We start from the raw sequence: 16,414 nt of genomic DNA on the forward strand, positions 1-16,414 counted from the left end.
ATCAAAATAATATGAACCTGAATAAGCAAACATGAGAGAAAAATTCCATCACCTGCATATAGACTGTTGCATAAAGAACCAGATGTTCAACATCAGTTTATAATAACAATTGATATTTTATTGATCCCTCTAAGGAGATGTTCTCTTCATTTGCCTCTTCTCCACTGTGATGTCAAAGCTCTGAATCACTCTATTTGAATTTAGTGTTTTGCTCAATGACTCTTCAACGGGGTGTTTGCATGTTGAAATAGGATAGTTTCTGTGTCTGCTACACCAGCATCCTGCCCCCTGTAAATTCCCTCAAATACCCTGGGAACTTGAGGCCAGTGTCGATAACTGGAGAAGTGTTTGTGTTGCCACAGTTTTCCTGCCTGCAGCCCCCTGCTGATGTCCCAGACAGTCCAGCGTTCTGTTCCTTCTGTCCTGTCTCAGTCCAGATGTAGAGAGCAGCAGCGCTGGCCGTCTCCACATGGACAGGCTAATAACATCGGTCTCTGGATTTGTGACTCTGAGGTTATCAATGTTCTTTAAAATGGTACAGTGTTCAGTTGATTCAGACGTGTGCTGTAATAACTTCATTTAAATCTTGTTTACTCGCTCAGAGTTTCTCATCTGTCATGAGGACATGTTGAGGTTTTGCTGGGCTGGGGTGCTAGATGTTGGATTCTTCTAACTCTTGGGCGCTGTTACTATTTATTCTGAGTATTCATACCAGCCTTACACGATGAGCTGGACTCTTCGCTAATAGCTTGCATCATGTTCACTGATTAAATGGGAAGGACGTGTCTTCTCATGTACCTGAGGACATAGCAACATGCCAGGCACCCGTGGTCATCTCATTATCCACTTACACACATACATACATTAAAATGCATTGTCAGTTTTTGTGCTCTTGCCAGGGTGTCATCATATTTTGGCTGACCTTTTCCCCTGGCTAAAAGAGCAGTTATCTCCTGCAGGTCAGGTGAAAGCTGAGAGGGTTTGCAACCAACACTGGAGACTCAATTAGCACAGATCAGCAAATCTAAGCAAATGCGTCCGTCTGCTTTTCTGAACTTCTTTTCCTGATCCATGTTCCTGTCCTCTTCATCTGCTTCCATTGGCAGAACCCAAAATGGCAAGGCTAAATATAGTTTGGCTTAGCTGGTGAGAGAAGTAGCTGGTGTTGGCACAGACCAGCGGATGTAGCCGCCCTCCCGAGGCGTTACCATCTGGAAGGAAGGTGCTGCAATGGTTATCTACACATCACCTACCAATCATACTCTGCCTTCACCTACTGCCTTGGTCAATGATTTGATGTCTTTTTGTATTTGAGTCATTCAACAGAAATGCTTAGGTTCTGTTCATGCTTACAAGATGCCAGTGCCTGTTTTATGTGAAAGTTTAATGGGGAGCAGCCACAAGGCGGATGAAAAGCATCTGCTTTTGAAAAAGCATTACACTGGGCTTGTTTTCATGCAGACTTGGGATGTTTTCTGACATTGAGAAAAGTTCAGTTTTTTAGAGCAGCAGACCTGATATCATCTGCATTTTTGTAAATTGACCTGTCACACTTAAGAAGATGTTGGGATTTTATGACAGTTTACAACAAAAACAAAACTCAGAATAATCAATTAATCTGTATTGTCCTGCTTACGGAAATTCAGCTGGCAGCCAGGAAGCAAAACAGGGAGTGGACACACACACTTAGATCAAATGGAGAAAGGACCAGTAGAAAAATAGAAGTAGTTGAATTCCCACAAACTCTTATCGTGAGGATCAGTAAGGACAAATTGGATGTCCTGTTAAATCTTAGGTAAAGTGTGATGCTCGTGCCCAGGATACACATAGCCATCTTTAGCCAGGAAAACACTCCCAAATATCTTGTTAAATCTCTCGAATACACACCAGGTAGCTACAGTGTTTGACCTCTGTGTCGCCTGCCACTATCACAAAGCAGTCAGTGTCACTTCAGGCACCCTCTGTTCACTTATGATCTGTAGTCTGTGTTTCTCTGCATTGATTTTGCAAAGGCAGTCAATAACTGAGTGCAATCGTGAGTGCTTGGTGAATGGCTGTAATGGCTTTCCCCCCATCACAGACATTTTTCAGCCTGCTGCCGAACATTATTGTAACGGGATAATGGACAGCTCTACCACCCCCTCCTTCTCTGTACCTTGTTCGTTCATCGTTCCATGTCATTTAGCCCCTTCACAATAAGCACTGTTTCCTTTTTAAGAGGCAATAATGCATTGCAGTATTGAATCACCTGTGCCACTACTCTAAAAGGAACCATTTTTGGGATGGTTCAGCGTACAGAGTGCCCTGTTGTTTTGTGAACAGCACCAAAACCTATTGCTATTGAGTGTCACTTGACAAAAGCAATTGACACGATTACATTTTAGGCCAAGTACAGATCAGTGAATACTCTTAGACATGATATCCAGCCTGCTTGCTTTTGACACCTGCTGAAAAACAGATGAAAACAGCCCCTCATAAACATTGATAGTATTTGTATCCTCCGGTCAACTCTTTGTTTGCAAACCTCAACAGCATCTCGCAAAACACACGATCAACACATAAGCAGTCTATAGCGAGGTCACTCGATTTTTTTGCTACCCCCCACCCCCAGACCCTAAACCCCCCTGTGATGGACCATCTACCAGCTAATGTAATGGGACATGGCAGCTTGTGGCCCGCCCCATGGGACTGAATGTGATTACTGTAATAAGCACCTGCGCCGCTGGCCATTTAACGGGATTACACTGAATTATCTCTCATTAGAACAGATTACAACACAAGGGAATGACCCTGATAGTGTGTGTGTGTGTGTGTGTGTGTGTGTGTGAGAACTGGTGTGTGTTCAGCTACTGGTCATCAAGCAACAGGTTGCATTTACACCCATGAAATTTTCATGGCTTTTCCTCAACTGGAATGCATCGGTTGACTAAATGTTTTGCTCTGGCTCTGTACATTGTACAAACGTTTGCACTCTGAAGAGCTGTTTGTGTTTTTTGGCAGACAGAAACTTGTCCCACAGGCCCTCAGCTGATGTTTGCTCTATAATCTCCCATGGCTCTGGCTGTTTGAAGATCCAGTCTTTTATCACTTTAGCATAGAAAGTCAAACAGAAGAGCTGAAGTATGTTTCTGGTTTGTTTTCTGCTGATGTGCACTGGTCTTTGACGTTGACTGACTTAAAAATTCTTCCCCTCATCTCTCCTCTCTCTCTTGGCTCTCTCCGTTCCCATCTCTGTCTTCCCAGTTGCCCATACCTTGCTCTCCAGTTGACTCCGGCTATCCCAGTGATAGGTGGCGTGCTGTTTGTTTTTGTGCTGGGAACGCTGCTGAGAACCAGCTTCAGCGACCCGGGGGTGCTGCCCAGGGCAACCCCAGACGAGGCAGCAGACCTAGAGAGGCAAATAGGTAAGAAAGCCCTTCATGCTCCTCTCGTCCTCTCCCTCTTTGCTCTCACTCTCCCCCTGGTCATGCTCTCTGCTTGCTATCAGTATCTGTCATGTCTCCCATCCCTTTTTTTGGTGTCTCAAAGCCTCTGGCCAGGGGCCAGTCAACTGGTGACCACACCTCAATTAAATGTTGTGTACACACAGAGTTTCCCTGTATCACTTGACTTTGTTTCTCATCTGTCTAGAGTCTGAGCTGTGATGAAGTGATTACACTAAAAAGTCAAAGTCAAAACTCCCTCCCGACACCCCTCTTCCATATCAGCACCTACGCTCCCTGCTGTCCTCCATCCTCTGTAAGCCTCTTTGGTTGGTCCTGATCCAGGGGAGTCGCTGTGTGGAATACGCCTTTACAACCTCATGTCTGGAGTCATAGATTATCTGGCTGATGTGAGGGGTGATGGTCTCTGTAGCCTGAGAAGTAAGGATGGAGCTTCCAACGACTTTCCAAGCACTCTGAATTTGGGCTGTGGTGAGGCAGCGGCGCTACTTTAACCTGTTTTTCTCTGATCTGTTTATTCACTTCAGCTCATCCGAGTGCCCCTTGAAGTGCCGCGTTATCTGACTCAGCCTGCACTCGGCCAACTTCTTAATCTCATTTATGATGTGAAACTTGAAACTGTTGGTGCATTACTGACCACTTGATATAGAATGATTGAATCACCGGAATCACAACACTGGACATAGCAGGCCATTGGCCAGGATTAGTCTGGATGGCAGTCTGTGATGTGGATTCTGTTTCTGGTCACGATCCTAGACTTTGATGTGCAATTTCAGTCGCTCCCTCATTATATTTCTTTACATCAGATATAGTACTGTCTTTTTTTCCCCTCAAGAAATACCTTATTAGAAGTTTCAAACCCATGTTCATACTAAATACAAGATAATCAACACGTCACAGGAGGTCCATGCATTTCCAGTTGAGCTAATCAACCACAGAAACTTGGCTGATATATGGGTGGTAGATGATGTGAGTATGTAGATAAAACAAGCATTGCATTACTCACATTCTATTAGAATGGAGTGGTCAGGTAATTGGCTTGCTCAGAGGCACTGGAGACCGGGATGGACACTTGCCGTTTATGGCAGTTTTGCTCTTTTGATCTTTATAGTAATGGGACTAACTTGCCTGTGTTCCATGCCATCTTGTTGCCCCGTACATAAAAATGGATTACCACCATTTAGCTCAAAGTTTCAAGTCTTCTATGGTCAATAGTCTTTAAAAGTCAGCAGTCTTTTATTTTTAGAATTTGAAGCTTGTATTTGCAGCGATGGTCTTTCTTTCCTTGCTTCAGGCCAGCAGGGCCTTGTTAAATAAACTCTGGACCAGCTTAATTAATCTTGTTAGGAGACTTAAAAGGTTTGGGAAAGGAGCTAAAACACAGGCAGAGCTTGGAGCGTTGAGCTTTGAAACAGCACTGTGCCATAGAACCATGTTATATTGGCAAACAATCTTTAAGGAAGACAAACAAATTAAAGGCAGAAAATATGAACAGTGCTGACCCAAATACCATGCTGCCCGCTTTGCTACCACCCTCTCATCCCCTTTGGCTTTTTTGTTGTTTATGTGTTTGCAAGCTTAACAATTGGTTATTTAAATTGGAATCTGCTGTGTGCACAGACACTGGAAATATCTGTCCTAAATTTCTTAGTCTATCTATAGACTATCAATAAACATATGACAGCGTAACAAATACAGCCACTTGGGCCTTGTACATAGATGGTGAATTCATAGTTTTGACCACACTTTAGTTACAACAATCGGATGAGCTTGCCCCTACTTCTAATGATAGGAAAACATTGTTTCTGCTGTGATTTCTCTGTACTAGGAACATCTAAAGCCACTGCCATTTTCCACAACTAACAGTAGACTGATGGACTACATTTTGTGTTGGCAATTCTTTGGTTTTCATTTCTTGAAAGAACCTTTGTTGTAAGAACAGAGTTTCCTTGCCACACAAACATGGCCTCTTTGACTTCATTTCAAGGTGCATTGTTTGCTTAAGCCAGACATTTTAGATTTAAGCTGCTGAGAGGTAAAATCTTGTTTCCCTCCAGCAAGTAAAGAGATAGAGAAGCCCCATGTTCAGATGTCTTTTGCACATTTTCTGTCTGTATTATTTATTGTGGATCTCCATTTGTTGATGCACAGTCAACAGAACAATCTTCCCTCCAGGTTTGTTATTTAAAACATGAGCAAAATATGATAGCATTTCAATATGAAATCACAATCAACACAAACACAGTAATACATTTGAAACAAAACATGCCTAGCAAAATTACTAGACAAATTCAACAAGGCAATTGCTCTTACCGCAACCCTCAATATAGACAACATAACATCAGAGAATCCTTACTGTACAAGGGCTCTCCAAACAAGCACCAAAATCTCCTCTCACAGTTTTCAAAACACAGAAAATAACTACAATATAATGTCAGGAGCTAGACATCCTACTGAGCAACAGTGCAAAAACTGTAGAGGTTGGACTAAAAAAATAATTTAACCTGGCGCCAGAACCCTTCTTTCCCTGGAATCCTCCAAAAATTGAGAGGTGCTGAGTTCCACACAGAAAAATCCCTGTATAATAGTCCTACAGCCTTTTTCATTGAATTAGTTCTTGGGCACAGAAATGTAAGTAGTCCTGTAGCAGCTCCTCTATTTATGTATTGACAAACATCAGAACAATACACAGTCTGATCAAAAATAAGCATAGGCTAATGGGTATTTTATAACATTCCTAATAAGTAGCAATAATCTGATAGACAATCTATTAAAAATGTTTTGCCACCTAAGATAGGAATGCATGCAATTAACATTTACTCTAGAAAAACAACAAAGAGCAAGTGCAGCAGCTCTGTGTTATTTGCAATTTCATCAGATCAGTCTTTGAAGCAGAAGCCTAAGTTATAGAGCAATAATCAAAATGACACACCACTAAATTTTGCACAACCCATGTGGGCAGTCTTCCCTATTATGATTAAGCTACAGTTAAAGCTTCCACTAGCTTCTATGTTTGCACAGAGAGAGAGGTCGGTAGTACGATATATCATCCTTAGCAAACTGAAAAACATAAGTGATAAAATAAAAAAAAATGTAGGAAAAACTCCTTACTGCTTTATGTCCCAAGGATTATCACAACCTGAATGTCAAAAACAAGCCTGGCAAATTGCAAGTCAGGTAGTGGTGCCTGTAATTATATGAGGGCAGTGATTACGATATTAATAATTAGCTTTTAAATCCAGCAGTGTAAATACTGAACAGTGTCAGCAAGATATGCTATTGTTAGGTATGTTAGCATGGTTTGTTCATGTGAATTTAATCCCTGCCTTGAAAAATTGTGCTAGTCAAATCCACACACTCAGCCTGCTTTTTAAAATGCGATATTTGAATGCATCCTTAAAATACAGCAGCTTTGTACATAGATTACAGGCTTGCACTGAATCCTTTCTACCTTTTTTGGTTTACATTCCGCCTTATTTACTCCTATCAATGCTCAGCCCAGCCCATATGCTCTCAGTCCTCTCTCTCTCTCCTTGCCCTCAGCATTCCCTTCATCTCTCCTACTTCTTGCACTCTGGTGGTCTTTATCTCCTGTTTTCTCTTTCTTTCTGTCAGTCTCTATCAGTCTTTGTAGGGTTTCTAGAAGGGTCTCCCTCCCCTCTCTTGCCTATTTCTCTATTCATCCATATTTCCAACCCGAGACCCTCCCACCACTTCCTCCTTTCTCTGGTTCCCTTGTCCAAACCTAGACAGTGCAGTGCTATGTTGTTTTGGTTCCAGCCACAGCGTGGCAGCTTGACTTGCGACACATTAGTAGCACATCTGTTTGTTCTTAGCCTGATCACCCAACCCCATCCCAGCCCCAAGACCAACCAGCTCCAACTGTGTCTTCCTGACGAAAACATTCATCTCTTGTCTCTCTCTGCCTTACTCTTTCTCGCTGTTTATATTTGCTTCATGCACATTTGTCTTCCAGAGTTCATTAAAATGTCTTCTGGAGTTGTTAAGCATCTTAGGAGGATATGGTTATTTTTTCTAGCAGTGTTTACCCATTCATTATTTTATTTAACATGCATGTGTCTGCCTCCTCATTTCTTTCCTCTTCTCCCTCCTTCACCCCCACTTTTGCTCACAAAAGGTCTCATTCCTTGCATTCCCCCCTTCTCAGACTGTGAGGTGGCACCACAATGACCTGGCAGTCATCACTTTTCATAAGGAAAAACATTTTTTTTAACCAATACATGCTTATGTAACCATTCAGCAGTAGACAAACAACCATTAAACTCAACTTTTTTTTTTTTTTTTTTTTTTTTTTTTCAGAAACATTGTCAAAATGGCACAAAATGCAAACAATTGCTTTGATGTCTAACATTATACACATAGCTATTTCTTGCAGATGTTACTAATAAAAATTCTTTGACAGTGTTACTCCAATTTAGCCTGGTATCTGCTTGATTTCTGTTGTCCCAGTACTGTTTGCGGATCTATAGCAGTGGCGTATGCAGCATGCCTCACATTGTTGTTGTAATCACACTGCGCTACTCTAACACATATATACAGCAGTTCAGCAGCAGTTCAGACTGATACTGTTGTTCTGGTTGATGCCACCAATCAGTCTGAAGGTGTGATATGATAGAAAAATACCAGGTTGTCCTGTTCAGCCTTGACATAATTTAGTGGTTGCTTAAATGTGTCAACGTCAGGCCTGATCCTGTTCTTCTTCTTTTACTAGGCTGTCTAGAACCAGCACCTTGCCTTGTTTGGCCAATATCTTCCAATATTTTGCTATCAGCTTAAAAATGTATGCTGTCTCTGGGGAAAACAAATCATACACAGTTTGATGTTGTTATTTGCATGTGTTGAGTGTGACGTTAATATTGTATGTGAGAAAGAGAGAAGGAGAGCTGTAGGTAATGTCTGGGCTGGGCCTTGGATAGAGCCACTGTGAAGGAATGACTAAATAAAGGCATATTGACTCGGGGAACTGCTGGCTAAATAAACACAGGGACACTGGGTCAAAGGGCTCGAGACTGAAGGAAAGATAGAGGGAGAGAGAGAGAGAGAGTGAGAGAGAGTTCCTCATAGTTAATGGGTTGACGCAGGAATATTATATAAGTTTGTGCTTGGTGCTGCATTTCGCTTTATATACTATGATACAGCCCTGTGGTCACTCTTAATCTGAGGTGACACTGCAACAAGGAAGGAACTGTAAAGTAAAGCCCCTTTATGTGAAAACTGTCACAACCTATCACTTAATCTGTGTATTAAACCCATAATTGCACTTTGCATCTATGGAGTGTGGGCATATTTTGTATGCATGCATGTTGCTGCACTTATTTTAATTTAAAAAAATAAAACCTTGTATGGTCTAGCCACAAACTTGTTCATCATTTTTTGTAATTCAGCAGCAGCCTCATAAATAGCTAATGATGTTTTCATGCTGCCAAAGTGCTACAGGGCTCAGGTTCAGCACCACTGCTATTGATCTGTTGACTAAACGACGCAGGACATAATGACTGTACAATATGAGACAAGGTCCCCCGTCTTCTCTGTATTTCAGGACAGTAAGCGGATAGCTAGACTTCTGCTGTCATTTTGTTGAGCAGATGTGTGTATTGTCTGTCAGCTGTAGCCCTCAGTCTGTGAATTGGAGGAGGTTGCAGTGGAGGGCATAGACACAGTTTCTGGAGGGTGAAAACGTGCACATGCCGCTCCAGTATCACTGGTCTGACATTACTTTTTACTGATTTGCCAATTACCATTTCCCCCATATTTTTTCAAGAAAATAAATGAGTTTGCTCATGTTTCAAAGAATTCAAGCATTTAATTTATTTTCTCTTTAAAAATGTTAGACCAAAGTTGAAACCCCTGGTTTCCTGGTTTAGGTGTCAGGCAATTCATGGGTATGCAGGACAAAGCATGTTTATGTTCTTACAAACTTGTGAGCATGTCTCCTGTTGACTGACTGCCATATATCAGTATTTTGTTGTGTACTCCCAAACCAGAAATGCCATAAAGATCTAGTGAGAGTCTGTAAAACGGTGTGCAAGGTCAGGAAAGGTAGCAAAACCCATCGTTAACCTCTGCTGGAAACGGAGACGAGTTTATTTCCCATCAGGGGTACATCTCTGATGTCTGTGCGTGTCTGCTTGCCTGCCCAATATGTCAGACGTGGACAGGCTGGCATCACCTCAGCTCACATATGCCAAATCCAGAAGATTCTGAAACATTAATCAGAGTGCAAGATGGTCAGAGCTGTCTCTTCCCCTCCTTCCTCCTGATGCGGGCCAGACGAGCTGGTGAATGTCAGGGTAGCCAGACTGGTTTTTCCAAAGCCGCCAGCCAGACTCAAGGCCAGCAGAGGAAATAGATTTTGGCTGGCTTAGAATAAGGGCTGCTGGAGGAAGGATGGGCACATCAATGGAAGATGCATTGACATTTAAGCTTTTCATGACTACAAGCACAGTCGATATGGGTGTTGGCGGTGGATGGTGAAGGAGATGGAGGGTGGGTCAGTGCTCAGAAGCATGGATTGGTTGCCTTTTTTTTTTTAAATGTTGATTTTTGTACATGTGTAAGGCTGTAACTACATCTAAATATATGTTATATGTAAGCGTTATCTCAGGTGTTATTAAATTTAGTATTTAATGGTGTTATTTAAAAAAAAATCATATCATGCCTTATTTCATGCTGCTCTCCCCACCCCTCAGTTGGCTTCTTTCTTTTTCTTTTTTCATCCTCTGTATATCCTCTGTTCTTGTGGTGCTGGTCTCTCCTACAGCGCTGTTCAGACGGACAGAAGCAGACAGGCTAAAAAAAACAAAAAAAAACAGGCAGTTCAGAGGAGCTGGGGTCGTCCTCTTATCTCACTGACACTGGCTGTCATGTAGACATGAACACTAAGAGCCCTCAGGATGGGAGCCCATTGGTGTGTGATAACACAAAAACTGACAGATTTTCAGCATGCTTCATTGGCATGTGACAATCCTATTTTTGTCTGTCAAATGGCAACAGTTAGCTCATAGCCTTTAGATTATTTTGAACTCACTGCTTTTCTATTAGCCCTCAGTTTTCTGATCTGGAAGAGTTATCAGAGCAGACCAAGGACACAGGCACAGTATATCTACCAGTGATATCTCCCTAGGCAGAGTGCCACCACACTCAAGCATGATAGAAGGGCTAGCAGGGAGTGTAGAGGACGAGTAGGAGATGAGACAAAAAACGTTGATTTGTTGGCTGCTTTGTAGTGACACTGTTGAATTTACTTCCAGAGAAATCGGAAAAGAGTTCGTGAGAAATTGGTTTGTGGTTGGTAAAAGATTGCAAAAGCTAGGATTGCAAAAGCTAGGATGCAGCCAGAAAACACCCATTTTGCGCAATGAGTGGGCGGGTGCTTAAGGGACAAAGATCTGGGAGAAATGCAGGTAATGTTGTTAAAATGTGGTTCTTGTGTTTCTTTTAGACACCACAGCATGGCACATATTATCAATATACTTTCTTTTACAATTTCCTGCTTTCTTTCACTTCTTCCTCCTCCTTTTCCATGCAGTTTCTGTTTCATGTGCCATAAACACCAGTCACACAACTCTGCCAGCCAACCACATCAGGTTTTAGGGTTAGTTAGCTCAGTAGTTTAGAGTTAGTGTGCTAATAATACCAGGGTAACAGGTTCAGTCCCTGTATAGGCCAGAGTTTACTGATTCTACAAAAGCACAATTATCCCCACTCTTTCCCTTTTCATTATCATTTTGGTTATCACTGCGGTAGTAGTGTTTTCTTCAGATAATCTTTGCCAGTGCCCTTGCCTCAGACATGTAACTCCAAACATTTAACTCAACACACAGCCTGTAACCAGAACAGAGAGATCACCTCAGGCCTTTCTCTAAGACAAGAGCTAGCTTAATCACATTAGAAATGGTTTCATTTCCTTGTAGTGATAAGGCGCAAAAAATGCTTGCTGGATTTTAACACCTTGTAGGCCTGCTTGCAGGGTTGAATGTGCATAGACTTGAAGCAGCGTTTCTAACATGAAAATGCAAAAGCTCTTTTGCTCAACAAAAGCCTTATGAACACCACAGTGTGTTTGTAGGGGCTTTTTGTTCTTAAAATGCAAACAATCCCTAATTTTAAATGCCTTTAATATTTAAAAAGATGCACCATTGGAATTAATCGCAAAAATTGTAGACTATGTCTGAACTGGATTGTGTTTTATTCATGTTGATTTGATACCATGGGATTGTTTGTCTGTTTGACATACTGCTTTAAAAAAAAAAAAAAAAAAAAAGTATAGAATCTTTGGTTGCCCTATACTTCAGAACCACGTTCTGAGTGACAGCCCAATCTTGATTCATGTTGGTACTTAAGCTAATTCTGTGACTCACTGCTTCTCCTCTCACCTCCCTCCCAGGTGTAGCCAACTAACATAGGTCACACTGAGGTATGACTTCCATTGTTACTGGCTGAACAATAAGTAATAGGTGTGTAGCCAGTGGGAATAGTGTCTGGTACTAAGCTGCTCTACATCTCAACTTCTCCCTTTGTGGAAAAGCGGGTGTGTGGACCTCAATTTTTCTGCTTCAATTATAACTGGAGCACTTATTAACCGAGGAGAGGCAGCAAGGGAGGAGGTGCAGTTTGGAGAAGAGAGGTGAGGAGCGGGAGCAACGAGCGTTGTGAGACTGGGAGAGAAGCTGTCTGGAAGCAGTAGGGTGTCAAGGGCTAAATAAAGAGAAAAGAAAAGGAGAGCGGGTGTGAGAGAGAGAGAGAGAGAGAGAGAGGAGTTGCAGAAGAGACTTCACCTGGCAGTCTGTCCTCATCACTCGGCGTGAATAAATCTCAGCCCAACAGTATCAGCCACTCCAGCAGCAAACCAGAACAGGAATGTCAGTGTAAGCTTTCCCCTCACAAGGATTTCTCTGCCACACCGTGAAATTCTCCAGGGCTTCGTTATCATGGGTTACCCGATGCTCAGCACCACACGTGTCACTTGAGAAGCAACTTGACGCCAGAGTGTCTGTATTTACCTGTTTCCAGGTGTATGGGATTTCATCAGGTTTTACATTTTGCCATCATTAGTGGGCGGTGGTCATAGTGGAATAGCACTCAGATTAAAAACACTTGCAAAAGAAACATGTGAATGCAATTTTTTTTGGAGTAAGTCACAGGATTTTGCCAGATACACAATGAAAACAAACTCAAATGTAAAAAAAAAAATTAAGTGTGCACCAGTGTGTTTTCTTCACTTAATAAGTCAGTGTAAATGAGAAACTTTAGTGGTAGTTTTTGCCCGTGTATCAGATCGAACAAATTGCCTGGCAAATTGATAGTTTCAGCAGAAGCTATGTTCTTTTTTCAGCAGGTCTAAATTCTGTAATTGGTATCCTGACACACACACACACACACACACACACACACAAATTCCTTTCCCATTTGAATAACATTAAGGATGGAGCCCCACAAGTCCTGTCATATTTTCTGTTTCCACCGTGACAGTTACCTATTCCAGGCCAGGCTGTTAGCATGACAAGATTTTTGGTTTTGGTCTCACAAAGCCTGTAATGTCCCCAAATGTATCTCCCACACTGGCATACTATCATACAAAAGGATTTTCACAACACAGACATCCCAATGCTGGCACTGTGTCTTCTACTCTGAGAAGACCAGTTTAAAAACTGACAAGACATTTTAGAAGTTGCTTAAAATTTGAATGAAGAAAATAGTTTTTTTTAAAGTTGTTTCTTGAAGGCTTTGGACCATGGGTGTGTGTGTGTTCACCAGTAGGAACCTGGGTCTTTGGTTGCCCTATACTTCATCTAACATCTGTGTGAAGGAGTCCCAACATCCAGGACAGAGTTATGTAACTACACCTGCTGAGTCACACGCTCACGCTCGCACACACACACACACACACACCCTCTACCACCTAAATAAATCACCGCAACACACTTCTCCCACAATATGACGTTTATTCCATTTTTATCACGCTGGCTGTGCAGTAACCCCCAGTGGACGTAACTTTCCTTTTTCAATCTCTCCGTCTATCTCCTGTCCACAGGTCTCACCAGATGAGAGGAAAAATACAAAACAAAACAAAAGTAGAAGAGCCGTGAAAAACAGAAAAAAAACATGCTAATTCTGTCTTTCTCTGTCTTCACCTCTTCCTTTCAATCACTCAATTAGCTTCAATTCAAAATTGCTTATTGGCTTGAAAGGAAATCAGTCTGTGCTGCCAAAAATGTATCAATTAAGACAATGTTGTAGGCATTAACTGATGACTAATATTAACATTCTAACAGCAATAATTTCCTCACAGTCTCTCTCTCTCTCTCTCTCTCTCTCTCTCTCTCACTCACTCTCTCTCTCTCTCTCACTCACTCTCTTTTTCTCCCCCTCACTCTCTCTTCCCTCTCTTCCCTCTCTTCCTTTCCTTCCTGCCTCCCTGTGGATCTCATCAGATTTCATTACCCAGTCAGAGTTTCAGGATTAAACAGCAGCTGTGTTGTGCTTCTTTTTTCTGTGACTCCTCTGCCATATTCTGGCCCTGTTCAAAACCTGGCCATGCCTTCTTCCCTGCTCTCGTCCTTCACATAGACAGAAGCCAAAGCCCATTGTCTTGGCTCTTGATTCTAGCCCTCATGGACTTGGCAAAGGATTTTTCTCTGTTCAGTCAAACTCTGAAAGTCCCCAGTCAAAAAAGTGTGAAGTCGGGGACATTGGCATTCAACCCGAGCTCACCTTGTTGTGAGCTTGAATTATAAGGTTCTGTCTGGGTAGAGTGCAGCTCCGAGATATCAAACATCAAGGATCTGACATCCTAGCTGGCGGATATAAATAGTGAAATCTCATGTTATGGGTTGGCAAGGCCTTCACCCCGATGGTACTTAAAATGCAAACATATCAAAATCCTAGGATAGTTAGAGATTTGATGTTTTAACAACGCCCAAATATTTTATTTGTCTTCGTTTTCAGACCCATGAAGACCCATTGAAATCAATTATGTTTTTTTTCTTTTTTTCTTTTTACATGATATGCTGTATGGAGAAAATCAGGTAACTAATGTGTCACTTCAGTCAGCAGTATGATCAGTGATCTGTTAAGGGCCTTGGCAGTTGAAGCAGGACCCAGAGCAGCCGAAAGTAAAGGTGTATATGTTTTCTTACAGTTGACTGACACAAAAATTGATTTTTGTTGCTTCGTTGAGAATGCTAAAGGTTATCCCTATGTCCTAACTTGGAAACTCAAGTCGCAACATTTTGTCAGATAATCCAACTTCATCATCCAACTTTGAATTGCATTCATGTGCAGAATGTCAAATGGCACATGAACACAGTGAGAGAAAGGAGAGAGCCACAGAGACGTGTGAGCTCTGGACATTTTGATGCCAATGACAGATGACGCTGACAAACAGAGTGACAGTGAGGAGAGGGAAGCACTGGGGGAGAAGGCTGTGTGTGAGTGTGTGTGTGTTGCAGTGACAGTCACTACACTGATAAAGATGCTGCCCTTCAGCCTTTTGTGGAGAACACTGCGACCTATTGCTTACACACACACACACACACACACACACACACACACACATATAAGCGCATATAAGTGCATACGCTTTTTATGTACAGTCACTGTTCTTTGTTGTGTAATCCTCCAGAGGTGTGAATGTTAATGTCACCCAAAATTGCTAAATGTTTCTGCTGTTGTAAATTATAGATGTACACAGCGTCCAAAATTAACACCATTTATCCATCTAAATGGAGATAAAGTTTGGGTTTGGCAGGTAAACAAATTGGGGTCACCAGCTAGGTGGCCGGTAAATAATTTGGAATTGCAGTGTAAAGCCAGATTTGCATCGCTGTGTTTTTTATGTGTAATAGCTGAGACTCATTGTCCACCATACCTGTTGCTATTGTGACATCAGCCAATCAACTCAAAGCTGCTTATTATTGTTTGGCACTTTCTACACTATGTCTGTCTGTGTTTTTGCCATAAGAAGCATGCTTTATGTGGTATTAGAGATGTGATGACACATTTAAGCCACCAAAAAGAAAGAGATGAAGAGAAAAGTCACAGAGGTTTTTATTTTTTCAAGAGGTGTCATCTGAACAGCTGAGATGAGCCAAAGAGTTCATTTTAGACCCAGGATGTACAATGACTCCACTTTGTAGCACGATTTAGCACCTTTTCCCTCTAAAACATTTATTTCTTAGAAACAACTAGCAACAAATCTTGCGGAGCAAAGCTAATGTGCTGACTCCTAAACGATTTGTTACTGACCTGTAAAACATCCCAGCACTTGTACCGATATATATCAGTTTGTACTACTTGCTTGTCAAATCCAGAGAGGTCTGATCACCGCATAGACCTCTCGTTCCACCTCGAATGGGGAGGCTGGGTCAAATATGTTAATTTGTATGTGATGTCATCTGTCATTTTTTATCATCTTTCCTCGGAAGACAGTTGGCAAACCCACTGAAAGCTGTTGAAAGTGGTATCCAAAAACGTCATTCACACGAAGTGCTGTAAACATGTGATTCTCCTGCTGAAAGGGGGTTTTCATTCAGAATTTTGTGTACCTGAGCTCCTTCTCCCACAGTGCCATCAAGAAACAAGTTCAGCCCAGTCAGTCAGACGCTCCTCAGTGCCTCCATACCTGTGTGCTGTAAAACTTCATGATGATTTACAGAACTTGAAAAAATAATTTTCAGTAAATCATGTCTGTTCTTTACTCTTCATTATCTTAATTAATAAAAAATAGTAAAAGTTGTATTATTGTTAAAACTTGATCTTTGGATCTTGGCTCTGCAGCTTGACCTCAAAACCTCCACAATCGTCTCATGTTTAAAAAGACCTATGCACTCTCATCACCATCTGAGAAAAATGTACAAAGATACAAAACTTTATCGGCGGGGAAAAAGTAAGAATTTTTAGTTCACAGTTCAGCACCTTGTCGGATGGATTACAGCTGGTATTTACACTTC

General features: G+C 41.7%; 1 protein-coding gene across 4 annotated transcripts in view; it reads left to right on the forward strand.

Moving 5' to 3' along the window:
• LOC115354379 (probable palmitoyltransferase ZDHHC14) overlaps window positions 1–16,414 on the forward strand; it is a 64,311-nt gene that overhangs the window by 25,742 nt on the left and 22,155 nt on the right. For all 4 annotated transcript variants that reach the window (XM_030044753.1, XM_030044751.1, XM_030044752.1 and 1 more), the window contains exon 3: window positions 3,244–3,404. In XM_030044753.1, the coding sequence (XP_029900613.1) occupies window positions 3,244–3,404 (161 nt within the window). The remainder of the gene's footprint in view (window positions 1–3,243; window positions 3,405–16,414) is intronic.

Source organism: Myripristis murdjan, chromosome 22 (genome assembly GCF_902150065.1).
Source record: "Myripristis murdjan chromosome 22, fMyrMur1.1, whole genome shotgun sequence".
Lineage (NCBI taxonomy): Eukaryota > Metazoa > Chordata > Actinopteri > Holocentriformes > Holocentridae > Myripristis > Myripristis murdjan.